We start from the raw sequence: 19,242 nt of genomic DNA on the forward strand, positions 1-19,242 counted from the left end.
TCATCTGTGGCTATGCTAACTAGCCTGAGCATTCACAACATGCTATGCTAGCAAAGCGCTAAGCCCCGCCCCTTGGCTCTGATTGGTTGTTTCTGGGAAAACGCATAGGAGTTAATTTTTTTCGCAGATTATCCATTTTATATCAAACTGTCATAACATGGTGGCAGCTTCAACAAATATATAAAAAATATATATTTTTAAATAAAGATACATATTGCAGTTTTAAGGTAAATAAGCGCTTTCTAACCTCATATAAAAAAAGAAGACAGTTTTTTCTTCTGACTGACTGAACTAAAAGAAGACGAAACTTTCCTTGTTTTAAGTCAGTTAGAATAACCAAAATTATTTATATTTGCTAAATGCCATATTATAGCATATTTGAGCAACAAAGCAGTTTAAAGTGCCATAAAAACATAATATATTAACTAATTATGAAACAAGCGATAAATACTACACAAAATCATCAAACAAATATACATCAAATATATTGATCAATAGTCTAGTTACTAGGAATAAAGGGAACTATAACAGGTGGATTTTAGCTTTAATTCAGAGGAACTCTGCATGAAAAAGGAAAAATATGTCAGATTTATATGTAAACTTCTGGTTTTAACTGAATATTTTTTGGTAGACAGCATTGACCATTTGAGAAAAGTCGCTCAGGTTATAAAAAAGCATCATACTGCCACCACCATGTTTGACTGAATCATTTTCTTTTTCTTAAATTATCCCTCAGCACCAGATCCAACATGACATCCCTTCGAAAACATTCCACTTTCTGCTCAAATATTAAAATATTTCCAAAGACGTTGCTGATAACCAAGAGGTTTTTTGGAAAACCTGAGATGTTTTAGCACATAAACTCTCTTTTGTGCCCAAACACTTCATTGCTCAGTGACATTTTTATCATAAAGTTACCTGGCAGAGCTCCTGGGTGGGAAGGTTGTGGGTTTTTCTTTGACGGCTGTGGCGCCTACTAAGAGCCTGAACAACAGTTTCATTCAAGAACGCATCAGAAAGACGAATGTATTAACAATAGCTTGAACTCCCACGGGCACACCTTCAGCTTCAGCTGCAAGGATTAACTATTGAAAGCACAAACTCCACTTCCACCTGCAGACAAACAAGAAAGAAATCAGAGCTTTCATTCACTGTTAAGAAAAAAAACCACAAGAATGATGTTAAAATGTGCTTAAATGTCAGGTATGTACCAGGTAATCTTCCAATTTAAATAAATTATTCTAATTCTGTCAGGATCCTTTCAGAAATCTGTTAATGGCTTTCAAAAATGTCATTAAAGGCCAACGTGCAAAAGAACAAATAAAATACAGACGAAAAGAGCACAACGAAAAATTATCCGCATGATTAAAAGATTTAGACACATTCCTAAAATAAAGCAATTTTTTTCCCAGAAGTGATTTTTGTGAAAATAAATAAACAAAATAAAAATCAAATAAAACAAAAAAATTACCTTTTTTATTGACAAGATAATTCAGGCAAAAGAATAAGATTACAAAACAATTTTGTAATCTTATTAAGTGTACCCATTAATATCTCAAAGATGATTGGTCCAGGTACTGAGCCTTGTGGTACTCCATAATTTATTTAAAATAAAAGTACAGCTCTGAAACCCTTAATTCTGTGCTTACATAAAGAAAATCATTAATTTCACACATTTAAACTGTGGCTTCTCTATCTAGATAGAAAGAGAAGTTAAAAAACAAACTTCAGATAGGCTTTCACAAGTACAGAAATTACTTTACAATCTCTGGAAATAAGTAATAATAGAAGTAATTACTGTTTTGAGTTAGAAAAATAACCTGCACATAGGTTTTTATGCCAAGTTGGACAAAAAATATATAATAAATTATATTCTGAGAAAATTTAGTATTTTCTTTCCAATGTTATAATAATAAAAATCGGAAATACATTAGTGCCCACAAAGTATCATCTGATCAACAAAGCTGCCAATTTAATAAAGCTCCTTTGTGCAGCAATTATTTGAAACAAGGGTTGAAGCATTTCTGAATGCAAAAGAGGCAAACACAAACATTACGTTCTCTTATTCTGACTTTATTTGTCCAGCATTAAAGTAGAAATACTAAGTAATACAGATGATTACCTCAGGTCATCCAAGCTGAAATTGTGCAACATGATATGCCAAACAGAAAGGAAATACAGCATTAGGCAGTAAAGGGTCAAATCTAAAGCAAGTTCTAAAGTGAAAGGTGTTTACATCCAGGCACATTTTCATTCCTGTGATTGGGACAAAACTGATTTACATGCCGCATTACCCCACCAATAAGCAGGAAAGACATTTCATCCAGGGCCTGCCTTTCTCCTCCTTATGGTCTACATTTAATATTTTTCCTGATTAAAGAGGCAGTATTATGTATTTTAGTGCCATTTTGTAGCACAGTCAAGTAACTACGTTACCTTCAAAATGCTGTATGACTTCACAGAAATTAGATTTTGTAATTTAGCGCCTTGAAATTGGGCTTCTGTCTCTTTAAGAAGCTTCTGCTCTTTCTGAAACTTGGCTTTCAGAAAGTTATCACAATATGGCTCCTCTACAAACCCTTTAACAACGTTTTTACCAGCGTTGCACCGAGACGTAGCTCCACCAGATATGCATTTACACCAGGTGTTTGCTAATTGCTGTTGGCTAGTCTGAAGGAGTTGAGTGGGGGTGGAGATGCACCTTGAGGGCGGGGCTACGTCCAACCAGTTGTTTTGAACAGCAGAATGGTTTCCATGGAGATTAGAGGATTTCTCAAACATGCATTAAAGAATCAAGGCAACAATCCAGGCATGTTTGTGATGAGGGAATGACATCATAACCTGATGTAAAGCTAAAAAAAGTTGATTTTACATAATACTGCCCCTTTTGCTAATCTTTCAACCTCTACGTGCTCAAACAGTGGTGATCTGGTCCACTACTCTGGTGCTGTCATTCATTTCAACACACTCCACTTCCTGTCTCTGGCCCTCTCTTCCTGGCCGATGGTTCCTGCTCTTGGAGGGAGGCAGGAAGGTGAGGAGGGTCGGCAGGAAGGCCAGTGTGTGCAGGGCCGAGCACCCGGCCGTCAGAGTGAGGCAGCGAAAGAGTGTGCGAGTGAGGTTGGAGCGCACAGCGCAGATGGGCACCAGGGCGGCGCTGTAGCACACAAGCGTCTGTAGGGAGGGAATGCCGTGTCGCTCTAACACCAAGCAAACCCAGCGAGTCCTGCTTTCACCGCGGCCCGAGGCGAAGCCACAGAGGAGGGGACCGCTGCAGTCTGCCGAGTGACCCAAAGCCGTGATCAGGCACAGCACCGACACGCAGTCCATCTCCACGCCCCACAAAGTCATGAAGCCCAGAACCCCAAACTGGACAGAGAGAAGGGTGACTCCAAGCCACAGAGAGACCAGCGGTTCCACGACGACCAGGGAGGACAGACCCAATAGGAAGAGCACCGCCAGGAGTGAGTGTCTGAGGGGGGAGCTGACCGCCGTTGCGTACCGGTCCAAGTACACAAAGGAGGGGTTGAATATCAGGAAGCGAACCCGAGAAGTGAGAGACAGACGGCGCAGAGTGTCCAGCAGCACCGACATCTCCTCGCGCTTGTTCTCCGTCGTCTTGGCGACCAAGAAGATGCGCGAGGCCGCCACATCTGGCTCCTCCCCTTGTCCGCGCTCTGCGAAGATGATGTCGTCTGCGAAGTGGGCGAACTGCGGCTCGTGCAGGAAGGAGTGGCGCAGTGTGCGAGTGAAGTTCTCGCGAGGCTGGCTGGTGGACTGGTTGCGGTCGGACAGGTAGCTCAGGTACGCCTCCAGCCAGCTGATCCTCTGGAAGCCTTTGGCGTACTCCAACAGGTCCCGCTGCACAGAGGCATTCCAGTAGGGGGCGCTTTCATAGATGTAGAATCCAATCACTGGCGAGTAGGAGCTGAAATACCGATGCTGCGCACGCGTGTACAACACTGTTGCTGTATCCGTGGCAACCAGTGCACTGGGATCAGAGCCCTGGGTTACCTGTTGGAAACAGAAATATATTTATTCAGTGACAATAAGAAGAATTTGCAATTAAAATGTCACTTTTTTGAGTTTGTCAAAGTATCTGGAAGTTTATAACCTAATGTTTTAACCCCTTATTCCTATTGCCCCTAATTCGGGGGCAATAGCATTTGTTCCAAGAGACTCTAGGGATCAATGGGAGGTGAATATGATATGACACAAAGAGAACCAATTGATCTTGGTAATTTTTGTAAAGTAGGTTAGTTAAGAAATAAGATAGGGGAGTGTTGAGCTTCAAAGTCGCCAAAGGTTGCCCATATACCAATATAATCAACAATTACAGATCTACTGGATCTACAGCATTGACTAAGGATCAAGTACGCCTGTCGTTGATTGACCCTTGCAGCCTTTGGCAAAGAAAAGGCTACTTTGCCAAACCTTGTTTAGTCTGCTTTGCTCAAATTCTAACTTGTTTGCGTAGAAAGTCCAGCTCATTTGGGGAGTTATGAATGTGTGATCAAACTCTGATGCGGACAAAGTCCACAGGGGTCTGTATCCTGTATGTTTTAATTCAACACCCTGGTAGTGACTATCTCTTCAGCCTGACAATGTTCTACAGAAACCTAAAAGTGAGCCATCATTTCATTTCAGTGTGTTGAACCAAGCAAAGAACAAAGACATGCAGGATACCTGCCATTGAGCACTCACTTATGACACCCCCGACTTAATCGTTCACAGTTGCCACTACATCAATGACCTTTCCAGCGCAAGAACAAAATTTATTGGTGACGAAGAGAGGATTAGGACAAACAGAAAAACCTCAAACCATAGCACCACTGCTGAGGCTTGTGGCTAACAAAGCAACTGTTGAAAGAAGCCCACCAAATCTACATAATTATTACCAAAACCTAAGTTACTTTATAAGCCATTCTTAAAAATCTTGGTTTTCACCAAAAGGTGTTACGAAATGTGGATGTGAGTTGCAAAGTCCTTGTTCAGATCATGATGCGTTTGTGTCTCACCTGAAGAAAGCCCATCAATCCAAAGGAGATGTAAACCAGATACAATAAAACTACGAAGGGTTTGACGTAAGTGTTGGTGATCCAGTCTCCATAGCAATGCCGAACACATCCCAGCAAAAGATGGCAGTCCTGAGGGTGAGGATCTGCGGTTGTTGTTGAATGAGTGTGATGGGGCGAGTGTGTTTGTATGGAGTTAGCCATGTGTCCATGAACACCAGAACTGTTTGCTATGTGAGTTACATTAGGATTTGGCATATGATTCTGACCAACTCCATGAAGCGGGTTTGTTGATTGCGTCTCATCTTGGTAACGGGTGTACATCAAACACCGGTACCAAGCCGGTTTCGAGTCCAGCCGGTCTGGCTTTGGTACTCGCCGACAGAAGCAGCCATGTCTATACCTCGTCTCCAAGTAGCCTGTAAACACCAGGCAGGAACTGTAAAAGGACAGCATGTAGATGTAGCTGATGGTGATGGCGAGGGCAGCGGTGCGGCAGAAGAGGCGGACGGCCTCCATGTTGGTGAGCGGCGAGGCAGCCAGACCCAACGTCATCAGGTGGATCATGGTGGAGCCGGAGAAACGCAGCATGACATCCTCAAAGACGCTTGCCACTCGCTCTTTTACGTGCTGATCCTCCCGCGTTCGCCTCCATGATGACAACATCTCGAAGGAGCCGAAGAGACCGTGGCCTGTTGAAGACGGCAACGGGAATTAAAATCTACCCCCAATTACACAAAAAAACACAGACATAAAACAACCCAGCAAAGTACCAAGTAAAGAACACATTTCAAATTGTATACGCCAAAAAGACAGATTTGTTCCCATGTTTTGTGGCGACTATAAAAAAAATTCTCAACTGGAAAGTAAATAACTGTTCACCAATAAGTGTTACCCTCAACTGCTCAAAAAGGTCAATTAAAGCAATATTAACAGCCACTTTAAATAGATGGCATCAAAGCCAGCCAATTTCCATCAAATTGGCCCCTCTGGACATTTTGGTTTCACTCTAGTTTCATATTATTTGGGACCAATCATATCACCGCACCAGGAAGTTGAAAAACTGTCACACCGCGAGTCTGTTTGAAGCAGAGATGCATGAAATGACAGAAGTAACACACCGTGAAAAGCAGTTTTCCCACAACTTCCACCACCACTCTTGGTAAGTGAAGCTGCAGTGAAATCTATTAACACATTTAAACTCAAAATTCAAATGAAACCTGCTTCCCCCCCCCCCCCATTTATAAATACAAATATTTAAAATTTAAATATTACAGTAATCCATTCATGCTCAGTCTCATGTGCAAGCATTCACATAAATATTTATATTGTATATGTGGAACAGATGGTTTTCATTGCCTTTTTTTACACTTTGGTTGCCATGGCGTCCATGAGTCACCAGTGACACACGGACCCCCTTCTTCCTGTGGCGAGTTCACCATGGCAAAACACTTAACACCTTAGCAGAGCCACATTGTACTGACACTTTAATGTGGTGGCAGGAGAGAAAGTGTGCGACAAAGATCTGCAGAGTGAGTGTCAAAATGACACAAGTGTTAAATCCATGTTTCCAAGAGAGACCCAGAGCGCAAGGAGAAGATGAGGACAGCACTTTGCACATAAGATGGTTTTTAGCTGCTTCAGGTGGGCAGAAAAACACAGCGTTTTAAATTATGTATATTTATAACAAAATATTAGTAGAAAATACTTACTATATGAATGTCTGAGCAATAATACCATAATAACTGCCTATATGACGTCCACATACAAAAAATATTTATAAAAGAAATTATATGGTTGCTTAAAAGTGCTCATTTTCTAACTTTATGTATTTGTGTTGCAATGCTAACATTAGCTTGTACATAAACCGCTACAAGTAGCAATTCTGTTTTACTCACTGTGTTTATTTTTTTTTCTCTAAACAACTACAAAATCACAAACAGTCCTACAAGTTTGGAGGCAATATATTTTGGGGGGCTTTTTTCAGGGTGTAGGGTGATGAAAGCTAGTTCATATTAAACAAGGAGCGAGAAGTGGTGAATTTATTATAATAGACTTATTTTTATTCTTGCCTTTCTCTATATATTTCTCTTAGCAACTACTTAGACATAAACAATCCCACAAACTTGGAAGTAATGTTTCTTGTTTGTTTGTTTTTTATTTTCTGGGGGTGGAGTTCAAAACTAACTTCTCACTACTTTTAGCTGCTAGCTGTGAGAACGCTAGCATTAACTCATATTTAACAAGGAGAAATAAGTGCTCCTTATATTGTTGCCTCTTTTCTGTTTTCCTTTTGGAAACTACTAAATCCTAAACAATTCTACAAGTTTGGAAGCTATGTTTTTGGGGGGTTTTCAGGGTGGAGGGTGATGAAAGCTAGCATTAAACTCATGTGAGAAAGCTAGCATTAGCTCATACTTAAGTACATTGTATTATATTATTGCCTTTTTCTGTTTTCCTCTTAGCAACTACTAAAACATAAACAATCCTACAAGTTTTGAATAATTCAAAACTGTAATTTCTCTAAATACTTGTGTTTGCTAGATGTGTTGTAGTGCTAGCATTAGCTCTGTCATGAGGAGCAACAATTAAAGGTCCTGAAAAAGATCAGTTTTTTTTTTTGTCCTACTCTAATCAATTAAACCATAAAATATCCCACAAGTTAAGATGTGTAATTTAAGCATAAAACATCCATTTTGCTAACTTAACCTAGCAGCAGTGCTAACATTTAGCATGTGCAGCATGTAAACAGGTGATTGAGTTCTAGCTGTCTTACTTTGGAGAAATGAGAAGAACACAAAGGAGCAGGAGAGAAGAGATAATTTTTTCCCGACTTACAATTGGACACGCTGGACTGAACAGCACCTTATTTTTAATAAGGAAACATCAGACAGGAAAATGTGATTGTGGGGAAAATGAGACAATAAACAAGTTATTTTGCATTGATTCAGAGAAACAAGTTAATTAAGAATCTTAGTAACACGAAAATGAAATTGGACATTGTTGATTTATTACAGAAAGATTCAGGAAGTAGAGGATATCAGGATATATCTAATTTATTCTTATTTTATTTTTTGTCATGTGGCCAAACATTGGTTGGTGGTGGTAATGCTTACCTAACATTTTTTGCCAACCACTAATAAAAATCAAGAAGAAGAAGCAGCTGTCTTATTTTTTTTATTTTTATCCTCCATGTTCGTTCCTAAGAAATAATGAATCAATGATTCACAGGCTGCTACTTTTCAATATCTTCCTTTAACACCCCGTGTTGACATTTAGTTTGAACTTCTTGACCATTCCTACCCTGATACTTGTAAGCAGGAACAAATAGATATTCAACTTTAGCCGTATTTTTCTCATTGAATTTAAAACATGTTAGTATTGTGCTTTTTGAAATAACTTTGGTTTTCACTGCTGCTGCTTTGGAGAAGTCACTATAAAGTCAGTATCTTTCAGACGCCATAAGGAGACCAGCAGTTTTCTAATCACTTCTCATTTGCATCATTTCTTCATCTTTCTTCTCACTTCATCACTAAATTAACTGCTAAGACGAACCTCGTCTCAGCTGCATTTGGATGGATTAATATTTTATGTGGGATTTCGGAGACACTTCCTGTCTCTTTATGCACTTTTCCTGTTCACTCTGCAATTATTTAAAGCTTCACTGACACCTAATCAGATTTTTTTTGTATTCTGCTCAGCTGCCCTCTTTGACTCCTTGTAGAAACAATTAAAGTTAATTTAAGACCTTATCAGAATCACAGTGATTTACTAAGTTTCTGCACACAAACAGACATAAACATAAAGTGAATAAATCAATTTTCAATCAGTTTTTTTTGCCAAAGAGTTAAGAATATATAAACATGTTTTCAGAGGCTATATAAATGTGTATTTATTTGACATTTTAAATTGACATTTGTGACTGTACACAAAATAGACCAGCAAATCTACATGTCAAAAACCATCAGCTGTCAGAGAAAGGGAAAGATAAACCTATAAACCATGTTTAATTTTTATGTTGTTTACTAAAACGAGACAAACCTACATTTAAAAAATAGGAGATTCTGTAATGAAGGTTAATGTAAATTAATGCATCAGAAAAAGGATCAGCAGTTACATCCTGTATTTTACCAGTGTGAACACAGTGCTTCATGTTCATCCACTCATGTTTAATTTTCCTTCATTTGAGGTTTGACTGACACTCTGTTCATTATATCTGTCAATACCCGATGTGAGTCAGCCGTGTTTGACGGTAAACAAGCTGCAGCTCAGCATGCAGACGACTGGATCTGTTAGCGGAGAAGCAAATATGGAGTTTACTCCACAGGGAACCACCGAATTACCAAAAAGTCTAATTTTAAACAATAAAAGAGGAAGTGGCAGCAAATGAAGCACAGAAAAACCTTTCTAAACATTCATGTATGGTGCATGAATATATTTATTATTCAAATAAAACCTTTTGATTTCGCTCCAAATCCGTATTAAACAGCTGCAACACCAGAAGTCTGTTTTCTTACCTTTGCTTTAGTTCTGAATTTGCCTCAAGTAAGAAAATGTGTCATTTGTTTCGTCCTCCACCCCCTCAGTGAGTTCCTGTCCTACAGCCTGTCAATCATTTTGACGATCTGTCTACTTTGAGACGGCGTTCAGCCACAGGACTCTGCAAAATAAATCCCACGAGTTCCAGACGAGGAGCACAGCCGCAGCATTAATGTGCTTTGTAAGAGTATGAATACTCCTTTAACACAAACACTGATGTATTTCAATGGGGTTTTATATGATAAACTGATGCAAAAAGAGTCGGTACCTGTAAATTTAAAGGCAGATACATCAAAGACAATATCTATCGCGATCAGCATCAATAGATGATACAGCTTAAATTATTTTTTGTCTATTTTCTGGTGCAAATATCTCAGTACACTTCAAATAAGACAAAACTAATTTACAACTAGTGACTTTTTAGCAACATATACTTGAGTTTTACATTATGTCATGATGTAAAGCTCAAAGAGGTAAATTTTACACAATAATGCTCCTTCAATCTGCTGCTGCAGTAACTGACAGGAGGGAAGAGTACTGCAGCAGCAGTACGGTAAATGTTTTACCAAATACATTTTTTACTCTTACTTGAATACTTTCGTGAACGGCTACTTTTTACTCTTGAGAAAAAGTATGTTAAAGTTGTGCTATTATTACTTGAGTACAATGTTTGGGAACATTTTGGAAACTCTACCACCTCTGATCTTCGTTGTATCAATCGATAAACTTACCTAGCATGACGAAAGGGATTCCCAGGTAAGTGGAGTTGTATGTAGCTCCGGTCAGATTCAGGATCCCAGCAGCAGTGAGTCCTGACAGAGCCACAGACAGCAGAGCCAGCATACCCAGCCAGGGTTTGGACCTCACACAGTCCCTCATGGAGCAGCAGAGGATGGCCAGCACCCCACACACTCCCAAACTCGCCAGCAGGGGGCGACGTGCCAGCACGGAGGAGAACTGGAAGTCAGTCCGCAGCGAGGAAGACGTGGAGGGATAAAGCCCCAGCTTTATCGCTCCGAAGAGCTTCAGCTCGGCACAGAAGGCTTTCTCCCACTGACCCGCCACCCGGTCCATCAGCCCGCTTCGGGATTGGAGGTAGTAGGTGAGCTGCACCGCTTTTGCAGAACGGACGCCTTCCCCTTTGGCTCCCGTCCCTTGAGGTCGCACCGCCCCGCCGTGTCCCCAGCCCTGCACGCCGCCCAGCTGGTGCCCGATGTACGCTTGCCTCCCGTCCGCCAGCTGTGTGATGGGGTAGTGCAGAACCGGGACGCTTCGGTTGGAAGTCCGGGCTGACTGGATCTCCTCCATGGCCCGGATTATGTCGTCCACGATGCAGACGTTGTTGTCGTCGGGGACACAGAGGTAAGAGAAGGAGTAGTTGAAGCCGCTGGAGCCCACCGTCGTAGCCGGGACCGTCACCTGCATCTGGTAGATCCGCCTGTGGAGCTGGGACAGAAACAGAGTTACTGTTTTCATTCCAACAGGAAGGAAAAGTTTCAGCTGTTGCCTATTTTATCGGAAACTTTGCGTTTCGGAGATATACGGCGGAGCGTGCCGACACCTCACTAAACCAAGCTTATTATAGTTAGCTAGTTAGCTAAAGCTAACGAACGAAATTTGAAACTAAAAAAAATACATACATTAACTAAAAAATAAAAAAATTGTAATTAACGGGGAAAGCTATAACTGGAACGGTATTGCGTGTTTATAAAACTGAAATATAATAGAATTACGGATGTAACATCCCTTTTCTCCCTCATAAGACATTTACGTCAGCAGTCGGGAAATTACGTCATTCCATACGGCTCCTGGCCACTTGTATACGCTAGTCCGCAAAATGGCGTCGGCAAAAGTTGGGAGAAAACGCCAGTCAACTGGTTTTTTCAATGATTGAATAAATGTTTTGAAAACCGCATCTTCTGTTGCGTATTCATTAAAAAAATTATTGTATAGATAATCACAATACAATACATTTTATTTTCAATTTTTTCAATTTTATTTTCAATGCAAAGTTAACACTTTTAGTGGACTTTAAAACCTCCTGAGACCCAGAGGAAAAAAAAAGTTTTTGAATTTCTTTTTTTTTTACACAACATGACTCTTTGGAGTGAAAAAACATCACTACAATTGAAAAAGTTTCAAAACATGTTTTCATTTATTTTTTAGAGTATGTCCTTTGGAGAGGACATCGGGACTCTCTTGTGGCAAATATGAACACATTTCGAGGCCCAGGATGTCCTCTCTAAGGACCAACAGGATTTAACACAGTGGCATGTATGGTTTCAGAGTTATGAACAAAAAAACCTATGTCCTCCACAGAGGATAAAAATGTATTGCTGGGTCTCAGGAGGTTAATGCAAGTTTTAACAAAATTTTGCATTAAAAGTGTAATTATTTGCTGAATAATGCAAAGTTGACACTTTTAATGTAACTTTGCACTATAGGTGTCATTATTTACCAAATAATGTTTAACAGTCATAAACATTCATGACGGTGTTATGTGAGGCTTATGCTTATCCCTTCAAATAAAGTGTTACCTACCAGGGTATGAAAAACTCAAACTGCTACTATAACTAATAAAAATTAAACTGTTTTTATCTAATGAAAACTAGCAAACACTCTAAAAACTAACTGAATTGGACAAACAAACAAAAAAAAAAAACTAAACTATAATGAAAAACCTCAAACTATTCTATTATCTGGCAAGACAACAGTGCCAGCATCCACAGTGCCGGTTGCTAGGCAACAGCCTTGATGCCAGTCATTGGCACAGTGAGCCGACTACCACCTCAGAGTGCTGCATCAACCTTTAAGAGGATTTCTGTATCAAGACTTCAGTTTCTATAGCGTTTTTTTCGTTTTTCTTGGCCTGAAATGAGGAAAGGATTCTGTAAAGTTCTGGAGCAAAACGTCACCGAAGATCGATGGCGTTTAATTCACAAAGCAGCAAGCTCAGTGCATTTTGCCCTAGATGTGAACAGGATTCAGGCTCTTGAAGAATGCTGCCTTAAATAACTCCAAGACACTGCAGGTATTTCATCAAAGAAGACTGTAAGCAGGCACCAAGCTCAACTTTCAGATCTGTGTTTTGTGTGAAAATATCACACGTTTTAGGATTTGTCATTAGCTAAGATATAGAAAAGTAGTTAGACTTTTTGATTACAGATACCTATTAATGAGGCAACAATTAGTAGCAGCAAAATCTCACACTAAAAAATTGGAAAATCTATTTCAGTGTATTTATTCAGAAAGGAAGAAAACAAACTATTGAAGGGAAATGTTTTTTTGTTTTTGGTTTCTACAAAAAATTACCAAGCCACAACAGAGAGATTATTCACTATAGACATAATAAACCTTCTTCCATGTCCAATTCCTTTTTAAAGTCACAGAAAACCTTTTGCGTATATTGGGGAAGTGCATTAATAAATAGCTAGCTAAATGCAAGGTAGCATAGTAAACCATTAGCTTCCTCCGTAAGGTTTTACTGACTCAAAATAAACAGGAATGTTTTCTGGTTTTATTAGTGTCAGAGGAAGCAGTAATTGTCTGAATGAGTCACAGCCGGTTACGTTCCCGGGCCCTGCATGCAACAAGTTCAGCTCCCTTCTCTAAGGAACATTAAAAGGCTTGCAGGGAGACGTTATAACACACACACACACACACACACAAGGTGGCCGACTGCAGGCACAGAGGAGAACAATTACAGAATCTCAGGCCTTGCAGACATCATCAGATTATGTAACACTGGATTTATCTCTTTATGCACCACTCTGTCTGCTTCTTGCAGCCTGTGAGATGGAAATGATGTATAGCCCTGAAACAGAGTATTTCCACTGTATTGTGGGAATCCCCTGCGGACCAACAGTGTGTTCCTGCAACATGTACATGAAATGGGTCACATTGATGTTTTTCATGGGGGAAAAGAACATCAGCAAGATGCAGCCCTTCACAAAAGATCTCGTTTTCTTTCAGATTATTAGTCAGCAAATCATTTCTTCCATCATAGCTACAGTCAATGTTGCACAAGCAAACACTCTTCCATAACAAACTGCTGGTGTAATGAATGCTATTGAGGAAGGAGTGAATAAATATGAAGGTTGAGGCTCTTTTGGGGAATCTCATGATTGGTGCCAAGGAAGATGATGAGAATTTAATCTGTAATCACTTGGGGTCCAAATATAAGTTGACATAGATTCATCTCTTTTAGCCACTTTTCAAATTGGGAAACACAGGAAAACATGCCATTGCCAACAATAAAAAAAAACTACTCTAAAGCAAATTTTGAAAACTGGAGCTTGAGTTCACCAAATTGAATGCAAATCCAACCTGGTTGTTTGGGTTTAACGCCATGAAAAAAAAGTTTTGTTTTATAAACGTTACCATTTTCTAAACCCTTCTGACACCAAAACTGAGTCAGATCAAATTAATGTTCAGCATTTCAGCAGCAAACATTAAAGGTTGATTATGATTTTGATTATGTAGGTTCAAAAGGTTGAACCTACATAATCAACCTTAAGTCCCCTCTATTAAGGGGACAATATTTCAACCCAGATGACTGTAGAAAATAATAGTAAATTATTGTTATCAAGGCATATCAGCCAAGCTAATCTCCCAGCAGTCACTGGGCAAGAGGCTGGGAAAACAGGGACAGTCCATCATAAAGATGTACAGGACAAACAATTATGAACACAATTTAGTCTACAGAAACTAATTAGTACCAGTTATGTTTTGGAAATGCAAACAGAGAACATGTAAACTACATGCAGAAAGACACTGGATGGGATTTTAACCCAGCACCTTCATGTTGCAAAGGCAAAAAATTGCAGAGAAATTTGACTCTGGGGAACATAACTGTCACAGTAAGGATTAAATCAATTAATCACATTTGCAAGATTTATTGTCTCCTCTTTTCTATCTCTCTTTCTACCAAAAACTGAATGACAAAAGTCTTCAGTCTGGTGTTTTGGTCTCAACTAGCCCATTTTTTGAAGGACAATTTTGTTTACAGAGACTTCTTAATTGATTTTATTTGTTATTTCTGTTGCAATGTTTGTTTATTTATTTTGGATATTTAAAGCGTCTTCCAGTTCCAGTGATAAATGTTGATTATAATTTAATGTTTACTGATCTTTGAGAATCTTTTTTTGCGTTATTATACCATTACCATGATATTAATTGAAAATAATCTCAAAAAATTATCGTTTATCGCAATTTCATGGGACAATTTATCGTCCAGCAAAATTTGTTATCGTCAAAATTTGACCCCTAACTAATGCAATTTAACTCTAATTACAAATGTACTTTAAAGTTTATGCCTTGATTAAATTTCTCTTTAAGTTTAGTTTTCTTAACATCGGGACCAAAGTGTGTGCTCACCTGTAGAATGGTCTCCAGGTGAACCGGGTCCAGCACGCTGCCCCTTCGGGCTGTGATGATCACGCGCCCGTAGCGTCCAGGTGTCTGCAGGTCGGAGTAGAGCGCGTGCTTGGATCGGTTCACGGGGAACAGGCTCTCCACCAGGTTGCCCTCGATCTTGGCCAGGCTGTGCTTGGGCGCCAGCAGGCTCTCCACGTCCCCCTCCACGCGGTAGCGGCTGAAGCTGGCCCCCAGCAGGATGGCCAGCAGAACGGGCGCCGAGGCGAAGAACACCGCGTGACCGGCCACGAACCGGCCCAGCGCGTGGAATGACGTCCTCAGTCCCGCGTGCAACACCTGGCGCAGCATCCTACAGGCGCGCGGCCGTGGCTCGAGCCTCTCCCACCGACCGGAAAGCCCCGGAGCGCCGCCGAGCATCAGGGGCCGCCGGACGCATCGGTGGGGAAGAGGAGGATGCGCCGGGCGTGGGGAGAAATCTTCCCCCGGAGCAGGAGGTCAGCAGTCGGGGGAGAATCCCAATCTGCTGCGATCCCCGCGGCGCCGCTGCTCGCTCTTTTCGCGGAGTTTTCTCATCCGCTGCGGTTACGAAGCAAAACTGATGCCTTCTGCAGGTGTTGTGCGCAACAGAAAAATCTCAGCAACTCCTCATGATCCGAGAAAACTCACCAAACAATCACTTTGCACGCAGTTGCGGGGACCAGCCTTGCAGACAAGACGCTCCAGCTCCGCCCTGCAACATCAAGTCACCACGCAGCCTGAAGGGTGGTCCAGCTGGGCGAATGTGCGGGTCGGTGAGTGATGCCGTGCACGCAATGAAAAGGACGCCGGCTGCATGCAACCCAGATCAGCCCGATCTGGATTCCCTCTGCAGCGCGTGTTCCTCCTCGTGCCTTTTATTTCCCCTTCATCGTGGCATCTCCAGCCCACCCACCCACCCAGCCAGCCAGACACCGCTAATTAACGCCCTTTAAACCAGACATCCGATCTTGATCAGGCTCCTTTCTGCTCCGCCTCCTGCTTTTCACTGTCTCTGATGCGGAGACACCAATAAAACTGTTGTGTCGGATTTCTTAGCAGATCAGGAGAAATCTAACAATTCAGATCAAACATGGTGTTGGAAAAAAACGGATTTATTTCCTAACCTGGCACAACTTTCTATATTGTGTTGTCTGTTGCTACGGAAACCATACAAATTACAGTCTTTTTTTCTTTACAACATGTCGTTTCTATGGAAACGGTGATGCCACCCATCCCCCCTCCTAAACTAAAATCAAAACACACACACACACACACACCTGCTGACTCCCAATCTGCTTATACTGTGGAGGTGTTTAATAAAAAGAGAAGAAGAAGAAGAGATGTGGAGTTCACACTCTTCTCTGATCGATTACCTGTGGAACTCATTGGACACTGATGTATCATTATACACAAAATCCTGGTGAAGAAAGTCGATTTGTAGGAATAAAATGCCCAAAGTCCAGGCTTTCCTCTCCTATCAAGGCCCAAATGAATTAAAAATAATTTATTAATTGTCTAATCTTATTTTAAACAGTCATGAGCTTGTAAAACTCAATTTATTTTCAATTTACCAAAGTGGGTAATTCGAAGTTAGAGCGCCTCTTGTGGTGGCTGCGTGACGTTGCGTTTATATCGACATGCTCCCGCTAGCTCAGATTGTAACAATATGATTACGATGCCATCAGGTGTCTCTGAATCAGTCCAATCACTGAACAGATGCTAACAGATAAATAAATGCATGGATGTTCCAAAACCTTCTCCATCTGAACAGAAACAAAACCGAGGTGATTATCTTTGGATCTAAAGAGAAACAATCTAGAGGCAACTTCAGTTATTACAGCTGGAAAGTTGAGATCAGGTCTGAAATCTGGCCTGAACCTTCAGAGACACATAAAGACGGTTACAAAGTTGGCCTTCTGCCACCTGAAGACAAAATGTCCCAGCAAGATCTAGAGAAACTCATGCATTTGTTTATCTTTATTGGCATTTAAAAAGTTGTTGAGTTGGTGCTAGGATGAGGTGTGTTTTTTCTTTTGGCCATACCAAAATTGGTTTATTTTGCAGAAACTGCAATGGAAACACTTTTTTCTGCATCAAATGAGTCACATGACCAACAACTGAATGTTGCCACTGGCAGAAACCACAAAGTAGACCATAACAGGAAGTAATTGGAGGATTATGACTTGTCACATGAATAAACTTATTCACTTATTTTAATTGTAATTCTTATATAATGGAAACGTCATAGTTGCAAAATTGCATTTGTTTCTGACATTAGTGGAATATTGACAAAGTTTTGCTCACTTTTGTAATGTAGCTCAGAGATTAAACTTCAAAATTCTTCTGTTACTTTATAAATCACTGAACAGCTTAGCACCAAAATACATTAAAGATCTGCTGTTGTTCTATTAACCATTCAGATCTTCTGGTTCACCTGAACTAGAATCAGAACCAGAACCAAACATAGAGAAGCAGCATTTAGTTTTAACGCTCCTCTAATTTGGAGCAAACTTCCAAGAAAACTGCAGAACTGCTGAAACACAGAGATCCTTTAAATCAGGGCTTTTTAGAGCTTTCTTTAACTAACAATAACTGCAATATAGATTAATTTCTTGTCTTTATTCTTACACTTACTTTCTGTGCTTTTCCTTACATGGAAAGTATTTCTGGCTCAGTATTTGTGTTGAACTGGGTGTTTTTTCCTGGATGGAGTCAATGAGGGAGCTACTGCGAAACACTTTGAATTGTCTTGTTGCTGAAATGACAAAACTTTTACACAAGAACATCAACTCAGAAAAATCCATCTTCTTTAATAATGAGCCACAGCTAAAAACAGACAGGAACAACATGAAGCAACAATAATTATCTCCAAAAACTTGAGTAAAAACATAAGAGTACAATACAAACATGTCCTAATGTGTTATTCAATTAACTCTCAATTAGCCCTTTAATCCCCATAACCAGTCCTTGGAGGACGGAGCGGTGAAGGAATGACTGATTTATGCCTCCCGGGGGAGGAAGGAAGAGTAGGATCTGAAAATGAAAGGCAGTGGAAATATAAGTGGCTCGGGGGCAATCTGTGATAACAACGGTTCTAATTAGTGTCGTTAAATGATTCATAGAAATCAGAGCGAGAGCAAGGCGGAGGAAAGAGTCTTCAAAAATAACACTTTTACCTCCACCTAAGGTCAAAGTAGGAGGGAATCCTCTTTGGGTTGGACACATAAACGGACAGATGGGTTGCAAAAAATCTGTCATTTTTTAGGCATCCATGAACATTATGACCTCTTTTCTGTCCATTACCAACGAGCGCTACATGGGTAAAAACAAAGATCACGATGTTTCTCTCCGACTTCCCCAAACCCTCGTCCTCTTCCTCCCATCCCCCCATCCATCTGTTTTGGCACAGGTCATCCATTAATAAAGAGTCTGTACTTTCATTTTCTATTCCCCTCCTTCTGTATTATTTATCCACCCATCCATCACCAGCGATGGTGGGCAGCCGTGGCTCGGATGTCGTCGTTCCACCTTCCCCTTGTAAATGAGAACAATTTTACTGAGAGATGAAAACCTCGACTCAGCCATAAAAGTGAAATATGACCCACGTTACTTTTTGACGGATTATGTTTAAGAGTTTCAAACTGCCAAAGTAACAGGTTTTTTTATGCTTATTCGTAAAATCTGGGAACGGTTGCTGACTCAATTCATAATATTGAGAATAGATGGACTCTCTAAATGTCAGATTATTTTTAATAAAAATGCATCTTGCTGTTCACCAAAACATCCACTAGATCAGGGTGTCAAACTCATTTTTGTTTTGGGCCAAACTAATATCATAAAAGCTCTTAAAGGGCCGTTTGTGCCAGAATGTACTGATAAAACCTATTCACAAACTGTTAAAATATCAATGAATCATTAAAATTAAATAATATTATTGAACATCTTTTCAGTCCCTACAAGATTTTGTGACACTTCTTGTACTTTTTGCAATAAAAATCAAAGTGTTTGTGGTACTAATTTAGAAATATTTGCGCTTATTTATGACAGTAAATGCGACTTTTTATTACTTGCTGTATAGATTATGAACTATAATCCGACATCAATTAAGGCTGAGGCAGCTTTTGTTTTGACAACTTTTGAGAAAAATCTGCAATAAACTCCCAATTATAAGCGCAAAAAGTTTGGGGATTTGTTGACTTTTGTAAATTTCCATGATAATTCTCAAGAAACTGGAGGGACTGATTGATATTATTTGGCAGCAAACAGATAAAAACTGCATTGATTTGATTGACAA

General features: G+C 40.2%; 1 protein-coding gene across 1 annotated transcript; it reads right to left on the bottom strand.

The window, feature by feature from the left end:
• Positions 1-1,575: 1,575 nt before the first annotated feature.
• On the bottom strand, positions 1,576-16,911 carry ptchd1 (patched domain containing 1). Its single transcript, XM_028004939.1, has 4 exons — positions 14,931-16,911; positions 10,286-11,000; positions 5,019-5,707; positions 1,576-4,014 (listed from the first exon to the last, which is right to left on the bottom strand). Exons 1-4 carry the CDS (start codon positions 15,345-15,347, stop codon positions 2,914-2,916), a joined length of 2,922 nt encoding a protein of 973 aa, XP_027860740.1. The 5' UTR covers positions 15,348-16,911; the 3' UTR covers positions 1,576-2,913.
• Positions 16,912-19,242: the final 2,331 nt, after the last annotated feature.

The sequence above is a fragment of the Xiphophorus couchianus genome, chromosome 21, assembly GCF_001444195.1.
Source record: "Xiphophorus couchianus chromosome 21, X_couchianus-1.0, whole genome shotgun sequence".
NCBI classification, from domain to species: Eukaryota; Metazoa; Chordata; class Actinopteri; order Cyprinodontiformes; family Poeciliidae; genus Xiphophorus; species Xiphophorus couchianus.

Coding starts and splice junctions, on each gene's coding strand:
- ptchd1 (XM_028004939.1), bottom strand. CDS start 15,347: ATGCTCGGCGGCGCTCCGGGGCTTTCCGGTCGGTGGGAGAGGCTCGAG. Junction 5,708..10,285: donor AATCCCTTTCGTCATGCTAG/GTAAGTTTATCG, acceptor CGTCTTCAACAG/GCCACGGTCTCTTCGGCTCC. Junction 4,015..5,018: donor GATTGATGGGCTTTCTTCAG/GTGAGACACAAA, acceptor TGTTTCCAACAG/GTAACCCAGGGCTCTGATCC.